Source organism: Narcine bancroftii, chromosome 12, assembly GCF_036971445.1.
Source record: "Narcine bancroftii isolate sNarBan1 chromosome 12, sNarBan1.hap1, whole genome shotgun sequence".
NCBI lineage: Eukaryota > Metazoa > Chordata > Chondrichthyes > Torpediniformes > Narcinidae > Narcine > Narcine bancroftii.
Window position 1 is genome coordinate 82,766,985 of NC_091480.1, and position 20,702 is coordinate 82,787,686.

General features: G+C 42.0%; 1 protein-coding gene across 1 annotated transcript in view; it reads right to left on the bottom strand.

Moving 5' to 3' along the window:
- The window catches only part of LOC138746674 (voltage-gated delayed rectifier potassium channel KCNH4-like), a 172,920-nt gene that overhangs the window by 25,665 nt on the left and 126,553 nt on the right, over positions 1-20,702 (bottom strand). Inside the window, exons 13-15 of the mRNA XM_069904963.1 lie at positions 19,089-19,450; positions 12,708-12,814; positions 568-644 (exon numbers count right to left, since the gene is read on the bottom strand). Of these exons, the coding sequence (XP_069761064.1) occupies positions 568-644; positions 12,708-12,814; positions 19,089-19,450 (546 nt within the window). The remainder of the gene's footprint in view (positions 1-567; positions 645-12,707; positions 12,815-19,088; positions 19,451-20,702) is intronic.

Consider the following 20,702-nt stretch of genomic DNA (forward strand, 5'->3'; position numbering starts at 1 on the left):
TCGATAAATGCCTGGGGCTTGAAAGGGGTTTGATTGAACTTTTGATGTTGAAAACAGGGGTGTATATATGGAAAATCATGCCTATGGTAGGGGTGGCCAACCTCTTGAGAGCTGGCATTGGTGGTCAACCTCTTGCAGGAGTTGGCCGCCATGTTGTATTTGGCTCCGGCCATCTAATAAGTTGAGAGAGAATGGGAGGTCGAGAAAGGTGGACGGCAGCATCGTGAAACCACCCCCACCCCCAACATCCTTGGACAGTGTCGCCACCCCACCAATCAGACACCTTCTGACATGCAAAGAACACTTCAATGGCTGGGGGTTGATGAGGGAGCAAGGATTCCATGAAGGGGTCGATGGTCTAAAACATTTGGATGATGAGAGAACAATCAGAAGGTGAGTTTCTATTGTGTTACCACTATCCATTCATATTTTCATGCAGTACGATTTGTAAGAGAATCAGTGTTGAGGCTTGTGACGTCCTGTTTATAAAGGCACAATGAACCACTCAGAACAGGCAATTCAGCCATGACAAAACAGGAATTACTTGAGTTTTCCAACATACTTTACCTCCTGGTTAAGTCTGCAGATGTTTTGTTTTATATCCTGTGCCTCAGCTGCCGCACTGGAATTCACCTGAGATGCAGCTGCCAACAAAAGACAGTATTGTTAAAAGAAACTGAGGAGAAAAGGGGTTTGGGGGTGTGGAGAGTTTGGGTGGGGCGGGGGGGGGGAAAGAAATAAAGGATCAGTGCAGGTCTATGGAGGAGAGTTATTGGCTGAACAAGATTTTCTGTAAAACAACTTGAGATTATTACTTTAACTGCTCAAATTACTCCAGATGAATTTCTGTGAGGAAGGTACATTTCTGGGTTAAGGTGTGGGTTTAACTTGCTAGGTTGTTTGCAGCCTCCTGGATCATTGTTCCAGTTAGATGTACTTCCAACTTCTCGGAAGCACTGTACAATACTTGGGTGGGTTTACTTAATCTGAATATTTTGATATGATTATGTAGGTGCTCTGGTATGTTTGGGCTATTCCAAATTCAGTAATGAGGGATTATACAACTTTGGAAGAGAGTGTTGGAGAAATGACCCAGGTTCCTGCTGGATATCATTATCCCATGATGCTTGAACTCCCACTTGGTTGAGAAATGGGTGTGGTTAACAAAGAGAGCCATAGCCTGATAATTCTACTGGAACATGCACAGAATTCTCGATCTGTGCAACCCACTGGGTGAACATTAAAAAATAAAAAGCCTAGAATGCATGTCTAACAGCAATTGAAAGCATATTTGCTAATGGTTCTTTTGGCTCTATTGTAATCGTGGATTTTTAAATGCACTTATAGCTTGCACCAGAACACAAGAAATGGGAGCAGGAGTCGGCCATCTGGCCCGTCAAGCCTGCTCTGCCATTCATTGAGCTAATCTGATGATCGGCTAATCTCCACCTTCCTGCCTTTTCCACATATCCCTCAACTCTTTTAAAAAAAAACTATCCAACCTTGTCTTAAATATATTTACTGAGGTAGTCCTCACTGCTTCTACGGGTAGCAAAATCCTAGATTTACCACCCTCTGGGGGAGAAACAATTTTAATTTAAAAATACAGTATAGTAATGTGCCACCCAACTAACCAACAATCCCCCCTTCCCACTGATCTAAAGTGGGTAGAAGGCCAAAATGGATTGTCCTAGAGGAGGAAGAAGGTTTAAGATGCGAGGAATCTGCAGTGGTGTGGGGTGGGGGGAAGGGAGGAAAGAGTAGAAATTCTGGGGAAGAAGTGGGCTTGGAGACGTATGGAGGAAAAAAAAGTTTAACATCATGGGCTGAATGAAACTCGTTGAGGTGTAAGTGAAGGGGGATGAAGGCGAGTTCCTGTACTGAGGACCGAATTTTCTGTCTCTGAGAGGGGGCAGTAAAGAACAGATAGGGGTTAGAGTAGGAGCCAGTAGGTGGAGGGTGTCGGACATAGAGAAATATTACATCTGTTCAAATGGTGTCTTTGGGAAAACTCCTTAAATGGAGGAATTTCTTTGCCTGTTATAAGAATGCATCTTCACAACACTAACTTAGAGTGATTTATCACTGGTAAAAAGGTTTAACACTGGTAAAGGTTAATGAGGAAATAACACATAACGAAAGGTTGCGACTCCAGGCAATGCAAGTTCCCAAATTAATTTCCACTGTCAAGAGAAGGAATGGAGTAGGGAGAAGGAATTGTATAAGACAATTTGACAAATCCTCATTACTCCCTCTTAGCAGTTTTTGTAAATCTTCGTCCGCGAAGCCAAGCCAAAGAAAAGAATCAAGACAGATGAATGCAAAGTGGTTAGAGGGCGATGCTGACGAGTGGATGAGAAAGAAACTACCCTTAGAGTGAAAAAAAACCATGCTGGCAAGAGCTGATCGGGCCGGATAATCTGCATATTTCACCTAATTTTTGGGGAAGGGGGAGTGATGCCCTGTGGCTTAATCGTGAAATGAAAAGTGCCACAAACTGGGAGCTTGCCTCTTTTCAGATTGTGAACACCCCCCCTGCCCGCGACCAGACAGTTCACTTCAGTTGGACATTTCATTCAGAGGATGTAACCACCTAGAGGCTCGTAAAGGATCAAAACAACAAAGGTCAAATTACACCTTGTCTTGTAAATTATTCTTTCTATCTTTAATTTATCTTCATAGTTTAATGCTCCTAGAATGCATCATGGTTTTGTACTTCGTGCTTGTGCACGAGATAAATGAACACGTGTTTAAATTGTTGAACATTAAGCATAAGGCACAGGGTGATGCACTTTGGATCAATCCTTTGTGTTCTACAGCAATCACCTAGGAAACAGTAAGATTTTCATTCTCACTGAATGTTCCAGCCATTTAGCATTTATGATAATAGGATTGATTTCAATTACTTAACAATAATTAGTAAAATGAGATCTGATGGTTTTGAAACCTAATGAAGTCTTTACATTCATCTTTCATTGTAGATTCTTGATGTCAATACCATTATGTTCTGGGATAAATAAAGAAACATTTTTTGTCTTTAACTGCCATAAATTCTATATCTCAATTGATTTGATGGATGGTATAAGAATAATTAATGAGGCACATGGATCTGTCTTCCCCCTCCCCCGGTGAGGCAAATCTAAAACCAGAGGGGTGAAGTTTTACAAAGGACTTGAGGGGCTCCTTGTTCACACAGAAGAAAAGCTGGCAGAGGAAGTGGGAGTGGTGGGTACAATTACAACATTCAAAAAAAAAATTTAGCCAGGTACATGGATAGGAAGTGTTTAGAAGGATGCAGGAACATGGGTATAGCTCAGGTAGACACCATGGTCTGCATGTGAAGTTGGGTTGCAGGGCCTGTTTTGGTGTGTACAGGTGCTCCTTGCCCGATGGTAGAGCCGGGTGTACTTTAAAGGAAGAGAAGTTTGTGCTGAAGCGATCCTCATGGAGCCTGAGCCAGGGATCATACACGATGGAACTTTGCACACAAAGGAAAAGGGGAGACCACCCTCAGTTTAAGAAGGAGAAGCTGAGGAGATGAACCACGGGATGGTGACCATGGCAGCGGACCAATGAGGGGTTCTGTGGTTGAAGAACACACAGGCTGTTGATGACCTGAAGCGAGGAACCCATCCAGGCTGCTGGCAATTGCGGTTGAGGGATTCACAGCAGGCAGTGGACAAATGGAGAATGGCTGAAGGCATGTCAGGTATTGGAACCAGGACATGAAAGGGTGCTGAAAGTTTTATCGAAGAATTACAACACAATACAGGCCCTTCAGCTCACAAAGTTGTGCCAAACATGTCCCTACCTTAGAAATTACTCGGCTTTCCCATAGGCCTCTATTTTCCTAACCTCCATGTACCTATCCAAAATTCTCTTAATGGACCCCAACATCTCTGCCTCCACTACTGTTGCCGGCAGCCTGTTCCACACACCCACCACTCTTTGCGTTTATTTTTTAAAAAATTACCCCTGACATCTTCTCCGTACCTACTCCCCAACCCCTTAAACCCGTCCTCTTGTGGCAACCATTTCAGCCCTAGGAAAAAGCCTCTGACTCTACATGATCAATGCCTCTCGTCATCTTAAACAACTCTATCAGGTCACCTCTCATCCTCTGCCACTCCAAGGAGAAAAGGGCGAGTTTACTCAACCTGTTTTCATGAACCAGACAATGTCCTTGTATATCTCCTCTGCACTGTTTCTATGGCTTCTGTTAGTGAGGTGACCAGAACTGCTCACAGTACTTCCTGATCGTGTCAGATGTTTGGATCTGGAGGTCGGGCAGTGGCAGTGCTGGAAGTGAATAAACAGATATTCGGGGACTCTGAGGGAACTCTCTTTTACTTCTCCTCTGACTGTAAGAGATGCTTTAGGCAATTTCTGACAATGGCGAATCTGTCTGGCTTATGGAAAGGAAATTCCATGGAAAAAGTGCAGAGTTTTTACATGACAATAAAGGAATCTTAAATCTTGCCATTGACACTGAACTTGGAAGAGAGACCCGAAAACTGCACACCCATCCCCACTCCAGTCCCTCAAGGGCTTCGTAACTGAGGGTTTATCTTGCATCAGCTCCCTGGTTGGTGCAAAGTACTGTTTGGTGTGGGGTTGGGGAAGAAGAGTGTCACATGCATGATTGGTTGGACAAATTATTAAGCTGGGGTCAGTGGTCTGGATACACTTGGCAGGTCCTGTTCACACTAGCAGTGAAAGGGGAAGATGGAGTGAACAGTAAGAGAAATACTGAAAGAAAAATCTACATGTAGACACCTTGGACTCCACAACCACAGTGGAAGCCATCTAAATAAGCATGGAAGCAGACTTCAACTCTGATGTGCATACCTCAAATACTACATTTTCTTTGTGACAAGAGGACCTGCATCACACCTTGAATGAATGAGTGTTTATTGTCACGAAGACAAGAACAGATGCAATGAAAATCTTGCCTGCTGCAGCTTCCCAATTAAGCAATTTAAGTGTAATTAACACAAGGTGCCACAAAGAGTGAAAAAAAGATAATAAATGTACAGTAAAATCCGTTATCCAGAATTCAAGCAACTGGCAGTCTTAAGCAACCAGCAATTAAAAAAAAACCATGGAAAATAAATAGGTAAAAAATATTTGTTTAAATTTGGCATGCCTTGCTGTTAATTTGCCAATCTATGCCTCATGTAATCTCAAGCAACCGGAAAATTTACTTATCTGGCATCTTCCAAACCCCATGGGTGTCAGATACCAGGGGTTTTACTGCAAAAGGAAGAAAAAATAAAATAATAAATATTTATAATTGGCTGGTAGTCCAGAAGATGTGCAGACAGATTCTTATTGGTCTTGAAATAGAATTATAATTTGGTTGGTTAAGGGAAATACAAGGGCCTGATAGCTGTTGGAAAAAGATTTAATTCTTGAACCTAGAGGTGTTTGATGTTCCTGTGCATGACTCATGGCTTCTTACAATCAGGATCTTGACTAATTTCAATTGTGTGTTTCGCAATTGAGACCATGAGCAACTTGCTTGTGAACAGCTCTGAGTGAGGTAAAATATTCAGGGTTATTTTGCCCAAGTATAGTCATGGAAAAACTAACATCTAATCAAAGAAGCAGAGGCTAGAGGAGGAGAGGAAAACATGCTGGTTTTTAAGTACATTGTAGAAAAATCCATTTAAGATTTTTCTAACATTATGTAACCTGCATCTTTATCTAATTCTACTTTTTCCATCAGTTCTTCATCTATGTCTGTTACTTTTCTCTCCAACTCACCCCCTCCCCTTGCCTGGTGGTCTCTCCCTCTGGCTGTCTCCATTTCTCCTACCTTTTGTCCCCATTCCAGCTTCTTCCCCCATTTATATATTAATATATCAACCCTTTTTACTTCTGATATTGGTAAAAGGGCCCAGATTCACTGGGGGGAGGGGGGTTGGGGGTGTAGACTGTACCAGATGATACAGTCAGAGGGGGTGACACCAAAATGATTGACCATAAATTTTTTTGTGCAGTGTTTCAGCAGAAATGTATTTTTTTTTTTTTAAAATGAAAAATATCCCTGCAGTTAGTTATAAACAACAAAAACATTTTTTTTTGTAAGCCCAGCTTACATCTATCAATATCCCTACAAGGCTAAAACTCTATGCTAATTTACTTTTTCAACCTTCTAATGCGATCCAGTCAGAGCTGTCATTATTACCCGATTACAACAATGCTTCAGATCACGGGGTTTCGTCTGCACGCGCTACAACCACGCGCTGTTGTTTTCGTTGCTGCCGGTGTTTTTATAGTCGCTGCTTTTGTCAAATGTTCTAGTGTTTTAGCTACAATATTGTGGTCATTAGTATTGGTGAACTGATATCAATAACTTTTCTGCGAATGAAGTTTTCTTACTGAATTTTCACTTTAACCAAATTAAATGATGTAAACCTAAATATGATATTATAATGTAATGGTGTAATTTAAATTTTGCTAGTTGTTTATCTCACTACTATTGCCGTTACACTTAGTGATATACGGAAATTATGATTTATGAATAACATTAACACAAAAAAACATTCCTAAGGATTCTGTATGGTCCGGTATGGGAGGGGGCCCATGGGTTGGGGGAGGGTGGTGACACCATGAGTTACCGCACTGGGTGACATCAACCCTAGTGATGCCACTGCCCTGACTCAAAGTGTTAACAGATCATTTCTGCCCATGGATGATGCCTGCCTCGCTGAGATCCTCTCACAACTTAAATATTTGAGCCAGTGCTGTTTTGTGGTCCATTTGCAGCCCTATATACATTGACATTGGGACAAAACTTTCACTTGGGCCAATGTGCTGTGAATGATTTTGGTCCGTAAACATTTAGGTCTCATTATCCTCAGTTGAAATTAGATGTTCAGTTAACTGGAATATTAAATTCCAATAACCAGAATCCATTTTAATGTGCATTTTTTTGTTGCCTTGTTCCCTTAAGCAGTGTAGCTGCTGGGCATTGTGTTAACTAATGTGGCTGCAAAACTTGGATGTGTCAAGGGATTGTGGAGAATCCAATTAGTAAGGTTACCAACGAGTTGACTTTGTGGACATCTAAGCCCTTCCATCTCTCTGGTGTTTACTGAAATGAAATAGAGCCTGGACTTGGGTGTCAAACCATCCCCTCCCAGGGAGCAGACCAATTTCTTTCTTAGTGGCTTAAAATCAGCTTTAAAATAAAGCTTTCAATTTGGGATGGTGATTGTGTCTGGGCACATTTACCTTTCACTTACGAGGCCATATTCCTCTCAGTCAAAACTGCAAGTTCAATGGCAGCCCTTGTACTGAAACCTTGGAGTCGTTTTATCCCATACCAGTGGCCTGCCACATAATCAACACGAGCAGCTGTCATGGAGCAATGGTTTTGAAGAGAGCAAATAATGGACTTCTATTGCACCATTCAACAACACAAACATAATGGCATACCTGTAGATTGAGCCAAAGACTGGCTTATGGTTAAACATGGCCTCATAGGTTTGCCACGAATAGAGAACACTGACCACACTGCGTATGTGAATATAATGCACTCACCATTCAACAGTCAAATATCTTAAAGAAATCTGTAGACTCAAAATAATTTTTGCTTCATGCACACAACGGTCTCCCACTAAATGCTACCCTCATAAATTTGTAACATCGTCCAGAACCTGCTAACAAGTTTCCAAGCGAATTTTTTTTTCTCCCTTGGTGCCTGCCCCATTGACCGCCGCCAGTGGGCTGATCTCGCCTCCAACCGTGCATCTTGGCGCCTCGCAGTTCGGCGGGCAGCAACCTCCTTGGAAGAAGACCGCAGAGCCCACCTCACTGACAAAAGACAAAGGAGGAAAAACCCAACACCCAACCCCAACCCACCAATTTTCCCTTGCAACCGTTGCAACCGTGCCTGCCTGTCCCGCATCGGACTTGTCAGTCACCAACGAGCCTGCAGCTGACGTGGACATTACCCCTCCATAAATCTTCGTCCGCGAAGCCAAGCCAAAGAAAAGAAAAAAGACATCCGTTCTGGCAGAGAATTAATAGCCTGGAGGTCATTAGTAGTTCTTTATGTTGAACTAAGTACTAAGATTATGCATTAGCTAAAGATTGTGATTTTTTTTGCATTAAGTACAGGGGGGAGTGTTGACTCCAGCTGCCTAGTGTAGTGAAATAATAAATCCCTTTTCATGAATAAATTTATGATTTTGCTGCATCTAGTGATCACAGGAACCCTTTACCACACAGCTAACTCTTTCACAGGAAACTATTCTAAAATCTCCACTTAAAAATATTGTCCTCCTGTATCAATAGTTGCACCTTCTCCATAGTGTCACATATTTCTGTCCCTCTTTTCAAGGCTGTCCTCAATACTTGAATCCTCAATAATTGCCTCAATGGAAGGATCAGTGGACTATTTAACACTGCAAGATAGATACTACAGCAAAATCTGATCTTCCCACATTCTCTTTCCAATAGGAATGGATGGGCAGGATTCAAGAACCCGGCCAAATAATCTCTCCCCATACACAAGCAATCTTCTTTTTTTCTTTGGCTTGGCTTCGCGGACGAAGATTTATGGAGGGGGGGTAAAAGTCCACGTCAGCTGCAGGCTCGATTGTGGCTGACAAGTCCGATGCGGGACAGGCAGACACGGTTGCAGCGGAAAATTGGTTGGTTGGGGTTGGGTGTTGGGCTTTTCCTCCTTTGTCTTTTGTCAGTGAGGTGGGCTCTGCGGTCTTCTTCAAAGGAGGTGCTGCCCGCCGAACTGTGAGGCGCCAAGATGCACGGTTTGAGGCGAGATCAGCCCACTGGCGGTGGTCAATGTGGCAGGCACCAAGAGATTTCTTTAGGCAGTCCTTGTACCTCTTCTTTGGTGCACCTCTGTCACGGTGGCCAGTGGAGAGCTCGCCATATAACACGATCTTGGGAAGGCGATGGTCCTCCATTCTGGAGACGTGACCCACCCATCGCAGCTGGATCTTCAGCAGCGTGGACTCGATGCTGTCGGCCTCTGCCATCTCGAGTACTTCGATGTTAGGGATGAAGTCGCTCCAATGAATTTTGAGGATGGAGCGGAGACAACGCTGGTGGAAGCGTTCTAGGAGCCGTAGGTGATGCCGGTAGAGGACCCATACCAATTTATTATCCCTTTTCACACAGCCAACCCTCCGAGGAAGCGGGCAAACTTGCCAGGCCTGCTGCACTCGTGGAGCCTTTCCCACTGCACCCTGATTTACCTGGTTGTTTGGCAACCCGGCATTTTAAGGGAGGAGGGTCCCCACCTCCAGCAGTGACAACGCAAGAGCAGGTTGCGCTTTCATGCTGCTGGAAGACAATCAGTGAGTTAACTCAGACAGGCTCTGACACTTGCCCCCAACCAAGTGTCAGAGCCGGGTTGAATTTAACTCGCCCTGCTGGGTTGGGACGTTTCACACCGCACGATTACCAGGTACGGACTCAGTAATATCTAGTTTTGTCCAGTCTGACAGAAGACTAGAATTCGCATCTGCCTTGACAGCCATAAGCAGAACAACCTCATCAGGGCGCTTATAAGTGCTTAACTTAATCACAAAAGACTGTGCCATAAGGATATTCCTATGAAAACTTTTCTTGGAAACTCCTCCTTTATCTTTTGAGTAAGAGTTGAGGAGTGAAAATTCACTTGACACTGTAAGTGTTGCTTGGCAACTTCGAACTGGATTACCTATTAGGTTAAGTGAAGCTTTAAGAACTAAATGGCTTTAATACAAAGTGGTACAAGATGTACCATTTGCTGAGTATTTGCTGCCCTTTACTAAAAAATGTTCCAGTTATATTTCAACCTTGGTTTTTCAATATGCAAAAAGACAAAAAAAAAGAGCCTGCAGACATTGTGTCTGAGCCCCTGAAGGTACTGCAGGGCCATGATCTAGGTGATGTGGGTTCATTTAGTTGTAGATCGATAAAAGAATTCAATGTTTGTTGGAATATTCAGTAGAGGTGAAAGTATAGTTATGATACTTTTTAAAAGCTAGAGGATTTTTTACTCTGGGCCTGACTCTGAGATGGAAACGGTGAACAAACCTATAGAAACAGCAATGGTAGCCTTCGCTGGGTCTGTGACACTGGAAGTGGGATTGCTGGGTCGCTTGAATGGAAAAGGTTGCAAGCAACGTGTGCTAAAGGCAGGTAGCACAACGTGCACATGATATCAAGTTGGCCTCCTACTACAGTTGTCCCAGGATAGGACAAATCCCTGAAGAAAGTAACTCCTGGTAAAGTGCAGTATGTAAAAGTGCATCCAAAGCAAGCAAAAAGATGGAAGTTCCCATTTCTCTGGGATGCTAAAGGATGTGGAAGGGTTTTGCCGAGGTATTACATATACCGCAGAATCAGATCATTATGAGACGAAGTAGTGGATGCGTAACAATACATATTGCACATCCAAAGCAGTGGAGAAGGACAAATACTTAAGGTCAGATCAAAGTTCTTTGGTCTCTTTCTGGATTGACTCTGAGTTTGATAACACTGGACAGCAAAGATTTTGCTTCTTGAACACTTTTGGCTATATTTTATGGACTTTGGGCTGCAGATCATAAAAATCACCTTAAAAACTTTCCTATCACCTATTTTAGATTTAACCTTTTTTAAAATTTCCTATCATATTTTAAGTTTACTAGTATATTGTCCACAAAGCCAGCTGTTTTGGTTAGTCCAAGATTGCACTCAGATCAGGTGCTTTGTAAATATTGTCTTAGACCTGGGCAAACTTAGTCAGGATAAATGTAGACAAGCTATAAAAGCAGCTCACATATACAGATGCTGTGCATTACATTGATTATAGATTGAACACGTGTTGATGCACATTTTCTTCAGGCAATAGCATAGTGAGTGTACTGAACAATAGCATTTAAGTCTTCAGGAAGATTCAATACACCATAATGTTGCGACGGTGTGATACATTCTGTTACATTTGTGGCGAGTATACACTCAAGGCTCAAAGATGTAATGTGACTGCACTTATTAAGAGAGTCTATGAGCTCTACTTAGGTTGTAAAATTGATGACCAAGGCAAACCCTGGGCTCCTCACATTTGTCGTGCAACATGTGCAGTCAACCTGAGAGCTTGGCTCAGAGATACATTATGTTAAATTCAATTATAATTTAATGTTTCTCCATCTTCCTACATGATCCAGCCAATCTGAAATTACCTTTGTGTTCAGCTTGACGTTGTCTATCATAATCCTCATTTTCTTTACAGGAAGCAAACTTTTTGAAAACATTTGTTCTCCAGTGTAATCAATGAGATGAGTTTGTGACTTCACAGGAACAAGCAGGAGGGGCAAGGGGAAAGTTCAGAGTCTGTTGGAAGTCTGATAGGGAATCAAAAAGATGATGTGAAAGCGGATACACCGAAATGGAGAGCCTTCAAAAAGCAATGGAAGTGGAGATCATTGTGAATGAGTTCACGGTGTTCAGTAATATACTAAAATATATTAATCATTAAGAGCAAGTAAGCTTATGCTTATGTGAATACTCTGTGTGGGTGGTTTGTGCGTGTGCTTGTCTGTGTGTGAGTGCATACTTGTCTGTTTATATGCACACACTCATACAGTATTCAATTTCAGAAAGCTATTTGTGTCGAAGCCACAATTTCATAAATGGATACGAGCCAAAATGTATGTCCCATTATTCTGCAAAAGTGATCCATTCGACTCATCAGTACCTGGAGTGGATGTTCATGTTCAAGAGTTTTGTGGATGACACTTACATCTGTGAGAATTTTTAAATGATCAAATTTATAACTGTCCATGTACATCTCTGTAAATACCTTCTTAAATGTATAATTTCATATCTGTAAATAATTATTTTTGTATGGGTTTACGATTTTTGTAAAGGGGAAGCGCTGTGAGGGTACCATGCAGTATGATGTTTGGATACAATAGAACCATACAAGTAATAATATTTCCAAGAGATAACTCATGGTCATGCACATTGGTTCAGTTACTTACTTTAACACAGATGCAGCCAGCTCCCAGCAGAGCAATCCCATCACATCTCTCCTAATTTCCCTGTAGTCTCACTATCTATTCTTTCTCAGGAGTCCATCAACTTGTCTTTGATCCCTAAGCCGTTTACCTATGTTAAGGGGCAGCTTATAATCGCTAATTAACTGGCCAGCACATCTTCAAGAGGTGGGAGGAAAGTGTGCCCCCAGCAGCAACCCACATAGTGGCAGGGAGAATATACAAATTCTACAGCAGTCAAGACTGAATTCAGATCCCTTAAGCTATGAGACTGCCATGGTAATTGCCTAGCAGCCCGCTCTTGCCAGGGGAATGAGACATATCCCTGAGGAAAATGGTAACAGTGTATTAGTATAGAACCTAGTCTACACGGTGAGGTTCAGGACCTGGGCAATCAAAACCTCCCAGGGCACTTAGACCCCACGTTTGCAAGCCACGTTGCAAAGACACACAATAATGTCCCATAATGGCTTTGAAGCCTGATGTAGACAGCCATCCCACAAATTCTGGCAATAAAGGACTTGAATGGGCACTTACATACTGGAAGTTTCAGGATTTCAACCTGAAGAATTTCAATCCCTCCACAGTACTCAACAACATCTTTTCATCTCGCTACATTTTCTCAGAGACATTGCCAGTCAGACTTTTGTGGCTGTTTCTCTGCTCTGTTTCCTTGCTTATGGCACCCTTCTTCCTCTAACGCATTACCTTTCTTTGGAGATAATCTGGTCGATTTCTGAAAGCTCTGATCAATGTTGAAATGAAATGTGTGTGTTTCGGAATTCTTGCCATCATCTTCAATCCCATCAACGAACCTGTGACAATAATGAAAGGAACTAAATGTGAAGTACTCATTATTTTGATGACGATTAAACTCATGACTCATTCAGCTATGCTCAGCAGAGGCATTTACTTGTGAATGCACACTGCCACATCATTGCATTCAAAGCTGGAAGGAAATATTACTGGCTGACACCTCAAAAAGTCATTTATCTGACATTTTCAGCTTTAATACTGCAATTCCAGCTCTCTATCCCCTGTTTACCCCATGACCAAAGTATTAGTTGACCAAATCTGCTTTCTTTAAGCAAAAATATCTGCAGCATGATAGCACGATCTTCACTGGCTTGTGACTGCCATGCAAGAAAAAAAAAATGAAAAAAGAGAAATAGAGAGCAAGAGAAAGACTTGAATTCATATAGTGTCTTTTTCAATCATGTGGACGTAGACAACATAATACAGGCCCTTCGGCCCTCAATGTTGTGCCATAGTATTTTTGTGCAATAATATGGGTTAGCACAATGGGATAGAGTGGTATCCAACACCTATGGGGATTGGTAGATGCTGGATAAGCATGTTTTCCAGATGCTTGAGACTCACTCTTACAATGCCTAACTAATACATCCGCATTAAGAATAAACAAAAATACCATACCGTACTTACACCAAACAAATTTCACTTCCCTGAATAATATATAAATCTTAAAGTGTTTTATTTATTTTCAGTTACATTTTTTCAAAACATTTAACTGTTGCTGCATCTGTAGGTTCCTTCCCCTCCATGGAGCTGCCCAAAAAAAAGAGTAACTTTATATATATATATATATATATATATATATATAGATATATATATATCTATATATATGCATGTGTGTGTATTATATTTACATTGTATATTATGTATTATATTATGTATATTATGTATATAATGTATATTATATATTTCTTTGGCTTGGCTTCGCGGATGAAGATTTATGGAGGGGTATGTCCATGTCTGCTGCAGGCTAGTTGGTGACTGACAAGTCCGATGCGGGACAGGCAAGCACGGTCGCAGCGGTTGCAAGTGAAAATTGGTTGGTTGGGTTTTTCCTCCTTTGTCTTTTGTCCGTGAGGTGGGCTCTGTGGTCTTCTTCAAAGGAGGTTGCAGCCCGCCGAATTGTGAGGCACCAAGATGCACGGTTGGAGGCGATATCAGCCCACTGGCGGTGGTCAATGTGGCAGGCACCAAGAGATTTCTTTAGGCAGTCTTTGTACCTCTTCTTTGGTGCACCTCTGTCTCGGTGGCCAGTGGAGAGCTCGCCATATAACACGATCTTGGGAAGGCGATGGTCCTCCATTCTGGAGATGTGACCCACTCTGCGCAGTTGGGCCTTCGGCAGCGTGGATTCGATGCTTGCGGATTCTGCCAGCTCGAGTACTTCGATGTTGGTGATGAAGTCATTCCAATGAATGTTGAGGATGGAGCGGAGACAGCGCTGATAGCTCCCCCCCCACCCCAAAAGTTTTACAGATAAAGGCTCTGACCGAGACAACTAAGCAGGAATAAGGAGATAGTGAGCAGCATCAACCAGCTCTTCATCCTGAATGATGCCATTGCTGTTTCACACAACTTTATTTTAACAGCTGCTTCGAGCAATCCCTGATCAAGGTGAAGATGGGAGCAAACATTTGGTCAGCGGAGCACCCCAGTCATGCTCGCCTGCAGCAGCTGTTGGAATAAAGTAGTGATTGAATAAAATGGCAGCGCCCAGGATGAAGAACTGGATGATGGCGCTTGGGCGACTCTCCCAAAGTGTCTTCCTATCCCTGCCTAGTAAATGTCTTTATATTTATTAGTATTAAGTCTATTAGTAAGGCTTTATCTGTAAACTTGGGGAAGTGGCACAGTTAGCGTAGCACTTAGCCACAATGCTATTACAGAAACCAGGATTCGAATTTACATTTTGTAAGTTACGGGAATTACCTGATTAAAGTGAATTTTACATAATTAAAGACTACAATACTGAATATTTTTAATCAAATTACTTTATATTTTGCACTAATTTTTTAAAAACTGTTTATTCTTAATGCAGGTGTATTAGTTAGGTATTGTAAGAGTGCAACTGGAAAATTCGCATATCCGGCATCTGCAATCCCTGTAGGTACCGGATAATGGGCATTTTACTATATTCAATTAAGATAAAAAGGAAATTGATTAATGGTTTAAATGCTTCACATCTCAGGTCCAGTTCTTTAAGAATTATCTAATTTTGACATTTGAATGTTCTTTTTCCTGATTTATGTTCCTTCTCTGTGCTACTTTTTTCCATCATGTTCACTGCATCAACATTCATTAACAACACCCAGCTCTTCTCTTTCTCCACTGTCTCACTTGACACTTCCTTCCATTTACACCATCCTCCATTCCTGTGTGTATGGGTTTGTGTGTGATGGCAGGCCACAAATTAATCACATGTATCACATTTCTAATAGTTAAACTAATGTTTTTTCTTTGGAGTAATTTTAACATTCTAATCTCTTATTTCAAGGCACCTCCTTAACGTTCTCTGAGATCTCCAGAATTTTGCCTTCCTGATCATCCCTGATTTGAATTGTGTTTCCCTTGACAACAATGCCTTCAGTTGCCAAGGCCACAAGCTTTTGTATCACCTCATTACCAAGGTTTCCTTCTGTGCATTTAGTTACCCATCCTGGTATCACGTCACATGTCTCTAGTGCTGTGAAGGGGATTGAGACATCTTCCATAAATGTTCTTGACAAATGTTATTGTTGAGTCAGACAGACCAATGCTGCTGTGTCACATGGAACAATTCTGGAGGTCTTATCTGAATAACAAAGATTGCTTTTAAACTTGCATCTACATGACAGTAGATGTACTCTTGCAGACTTTTTAATATCTGCTTTTGTCTACAACTTGCAACTCATCCATGATAATTAAATATAATTATCAGCTGGGTTAGTTCACATTTCCACCTTCCTCTTACATTGTCACTCACAGTCTCCTAACCTGCCTTTTGTGTCAGTTTCAGGAGTTACAACAAACAGGAAAGGGAAAATCTAAATAACCTGTTGTCCCAGTGCCTCCCTCCTCTCTGTTCTGAGATAAAACACTGCGGCTTCTCTTTTGTAAGATGAGTCGCAGGATGAACCTCGCAAATAAGAACCTTATAGCAACCATTGTTGGACTGCAGCTCAGCACAAGTTCTTTTATTTTTAGACTCTACATTGTTGGGAGAATTTATGGTTAGTAAAAGTGACACAGATCACAATATTGATTAAATAAGTCAAGTTACTCTTGTTTTTCCAGTAATGTGCATCAAAATAATGCATTCATGAGTGAGTGCCACTCTTGTTTGAGTGTCAGTTACGCAGACAGTGCGTTCATAGAGAGAAAAGAAACATGTTGGCTTAATAATCTTCCCTTGTGTTCTAGGTTTCTTACTGAGCAGGAAGTGCTGCACTTAAATGCAGAATATCATTAACTTGGCGGGTAAGGTGACAAATTATTAAAACCTTTTGATCATCCCTCCCTAGGGATCCAAGTCTCTAATCCGGCCAACAACCTTTTTATTTGCTGTTGATGAGCTTTAGTTTCAACCGCCTGGTGGTAGATGGGTCATTAGGTGAAACTCACTTCAGCAATTAGAGTGCACTTGGATAGGAAAATCATCAATTATTGATTTCGCCATTACACAACAGAATGCATTTGAAGTGGTCCAAAGTCACCCTGGGACCAAATGCTTTTGTCCAACTGAGAATGTAAACTGTTTCTCATCTAGTTCATCGAAAGGAATGATTCTGCTGCATCTCCAATAATGGGTGCCACCAACCTGCCTGTTCCACAAGTCCACATATTGCTCACAGGTTGCATCCATAGAGTGACAATGTTATGGGCCAGGCATGCTGCAGATAATTCCACTAACAATTAAGAGAGTCATTAATTTTATATACATAATTTTTAAAATGTGATTAACCATCGTATTTTCCAGAGAACTTACCCAACCAAGAGAAAATACTGCTCTTTGACCAAAAGTATGACCTGAAATCTCTCTGTTTAGCACTATACCCACTTCATTGCAATTTTACTGTTTCACAACAGATTCCTGATGACCTGCAAGGAATCTGTCACGAAATTAATGGAGAATGTACTCAGCAGGGCAATTGAGCCATCATTCATGTGACAGGACATCAAGTCCAGTTGTAGATCAATTCAGAGCCAGAAGGTTGTGGTCCCTACAATTGTATCTTAACAGAACCAATAAATCCAAAAGGAAAATGTCTGTGTGTGATAGAATTCTCTGTTAACTTTCTTGCAAGGGAAATAGCTCCATTAATAAGATCATAAGAGATGGGAGCAGAATCGGCCATATTGCCCATCGAGCCGACTCCGCCATTCAATGAGATCATGGCTGATCTTCTGAGAGGCTCATCTCCACCATCCTGCCTTTCACCCATATCCGCTGATTCCCTTATGTAAAAATCTATCCAACCTTGCTTGAATATATTTACTGAGGCTGCCTCCACTGCTTTAATGGACAGCAAATTCCACAGATTCACGACCCTCTGGGAAAAGCATTTCCTCCTCATCTCCGTCCTCAATAATATAGGCAAATAATATGTTTTTCCCTCTGATGCTGACTGATGAATGAAGTCACTTTGGAAACTATGTTTCTTGAAGCTACACGTCACTCCGTTTCCATTAGTGGCTGACAATATAGATAATTATTTAAGAAATACATTCCCACATCTACATTTATTGTGTATTACCTTCCAGACATCTGCTCTGTGTGGAAAGTCTTTTGGCCAAAGCCAGCCACAGTCTGCCTCTATATTTAATGAAATTCTATGATTTATTAACATTGTAAACCTTGGAAGACTCTTGTAAAGTCATAGAGGATACAGCACAGAAACGGGCCCTTCAGCCCTATTTATCGTTGCCGATCTTGTCTGCATTTGGTCCATATCCCTCTAAACCTTGCCTAATCATGTGCCTGTCCAAATGCCTTTTAAGTGGTACAATTGCATCAACCTCTACCACTTCCTCTGGCAGTTCCCTATATCCACAGTTCCCTTTTAAATTTTCCCCTCTCACCTTAAATCAGCCTCTATCCTCAAGGACCCCCTACCACCCAGGTCATGCCCTCTTCACCCTGCTACTGTCAGGAAAAAGGTACAGGAGCCTGAAGATGAGCACTCAGCGGCACAATAACATCTTCTTCGCCTCTGCTGTCAGATTCCTGAATGAACCGCAGGCACTTTGTCTTTTTCTTGGCCAATATTTATTTATTTTGTAAGGTGGTTCATAAAAATGTTTGCAGTGTGAGCTGCCGCAAAACAATGAATTTTGTGATATGTTCACGGCAATAAATTCTGACTCTACTTTCTATTTTAGATTCTCCTACCCCGAGTAAAAGACTATGAGGGAAGTTTCTTATTTTTTAAATGCCCCCCTCATATTAACTAATTCTATTCTAGTCGACAAATGTTCAATACACAAACATGCAGAAGGTATCTCAGCAACATATGATCTCATCCCTGTTGACTCAATTGTCTAAGTATATAACTCAGATGACTTTTCTACAGCAATATCAGTTGTACAAAACAGGTTGATCCAGAAACACTGGTTTAAAAAAAAAGTCAAATTTATTACTAACTAATGAGACACAAAACACTGCAGATGCTGGAATCTGGAACAAAAAAATCAACTGCTGAAGGAACTCTAATTAGTCGAGCATCTCCCATGGAGAGAGAGAGAGAGAGAGAGAGAAAGAGAGAGAAAGAGAGAGAGAGAGAGAGAGAGAGAGAATGCCAACCATCCCTCTCCCTCAACTGACGTGCCTTGACTTGCTGAGTTCTTCTAGGGCACTTTCCCTTTGTTATCACCAACTATTTCTTGTGTAGATAGGGCTGTTAGAAATACATTTGTTGTGTTTAGTGCTCATTCTATGTGTACATTAATGCAAGAATATACCTCACACCATCAGGTTCAGGAACAGCTGCGACCCCTCCTCCATCAGATTCCTCAACACAAACTCAATCAGGGACTCATTTAAGGACTCTTACTTGTGCACTTCATTGATTTTTTTCTCTCTCTGTGTTGCACAGTAAGTTTGTTTACATTTCTTTATTTGTTTGCATATGTACCTCGAGTAATTCTGCCTCACCTGCAGGCAAAAGAATCTCAAGGTTGTATGTGATGTTATATACAGTATATATTTGACATATGAATACATCTCTGTGGAGTATTCAGTTGGAAGTCAACAAGTTGAGTGTTATTTCTTGTAAATAATGCATGGAGAGATATTATTACCTTGGGCTTAGGTCAGGGGGTCCACAGCAGTTCAATGATGGAAGAAGGAGTTTTGCTGGCTTTCGGACATTGCCATTTCCACCACAGTATGTGCTGTCTTCTTTTTTATGCTGGGGGCTTCCCACCTTCCTGCACTTCCTTGGAGATCGGCTCCCGAGTCGGATTGCCGAGTAATGCTTCAGCTCCTCTCCCAACAAGCTGCCAAGTGATCCTCGGCGGTTCGGACTGTTCAAGCCTGGCAGTGTGAGCTTCCTGCGGGTCTTGGCTGCTGGCGAGAGGTGTGAATATTCATTTGGTTCGTCTTCAGATTCCAAAATGGAGGGAAGTTTCTTATTGGAGTTAACACTGCTATCCAACTGATGCTGAAAATAAAAGCGTCCATTCCATTAGCTGTATATTTTGTTTTAGAAAGACATATAAAGAAACCAAGTTTTTGAAGAACTTTCCCAGTAATCTTCTGCTGACGAGTTTGTCAGCTACAAATCAATGGTAAACTCATAACTCTTCCCTTAAATGCACAGTAGGAAACGTCCTCGCTGGAACTCAATAGGTCTCTCTGTAACTGGATTCTGAACTTCCTAATGAAGAAAACCACAGTCTGTCTGGGTCGACAGCTGATCGTCAAACGCGGTCACGCTGAGTACAGGAGCACCTCAGGGCTGTGTGCTCAGCCACTCCCGTACACACTACTGACCCACTCATGACTGCTTCGTCAGATTCAGCTTCATCAGAGTCATCAAATTTGCAGATGAGACCACCGTAGATGACCACGTCAGCAACAACGATAAAGCCAACTACAGAGAAGTGGAAAACCTTGTGATATGGTGCAAGAATAACAACCCAAGTCTCAATGTGGACAAGATGAAGGAGATTGTGGTGCACTGTTAGCCAGAATCAGACGCACTCAAAGATAAAGACTGTACAACAGGCTAACAGTGCACCACAATTTAATCCACAAAGACTGCCACAGAGCCAGGCTGGCTGTAGGTGCAGTAACTCTGAGCTTTGGGAGGCCGGCGCAGGCTTATATCCCGGAGGGTGATTGACACCCGACCGGGTGGGGCTTGATCCATTGAGACCGACTGATTGACAGCCAGCCGTGTTGTCCTGTTCCCTTACACTCCTGCAGGTACAGAGGTTGCCCCCTGCAGTAGGTACCACCACAGAGATGATCGTGGATTTCAGAAGGACCAGGTACAACCACCCTCTAGAACACATCAACAACTCTGTCGTGGAGAGAGTGGAGACCATCAAGTTCCTTGGAGTTCACTTAACTAGCGACCCATCCTGGACCCACAACATCACCTCACTTGTCAGGAAGGTGCAACAGTGACTGCACTTTCTGAGAAGACTGAAGTGGGCAAGGCTACTGACCACCATCCTGTCAACTTTCGACAGGAGCTCTATCAAGAGTATCCTGTGTAGTACGTCACAGTGTGGTTGTTGTAGAGAATTGGATCAGAAGTAAATCCACAGGACAGAGAGGATCAATGGAGTCTCCCTCCCCCCACATCTACTGGAACCGTTGTCTGAAGAATGTGTCCAAAATAGTTAAGGATCCCTACCACACGGCATCTTTCAGCTACTCCTGTCAGGAAAGAAATACAGGAGTAT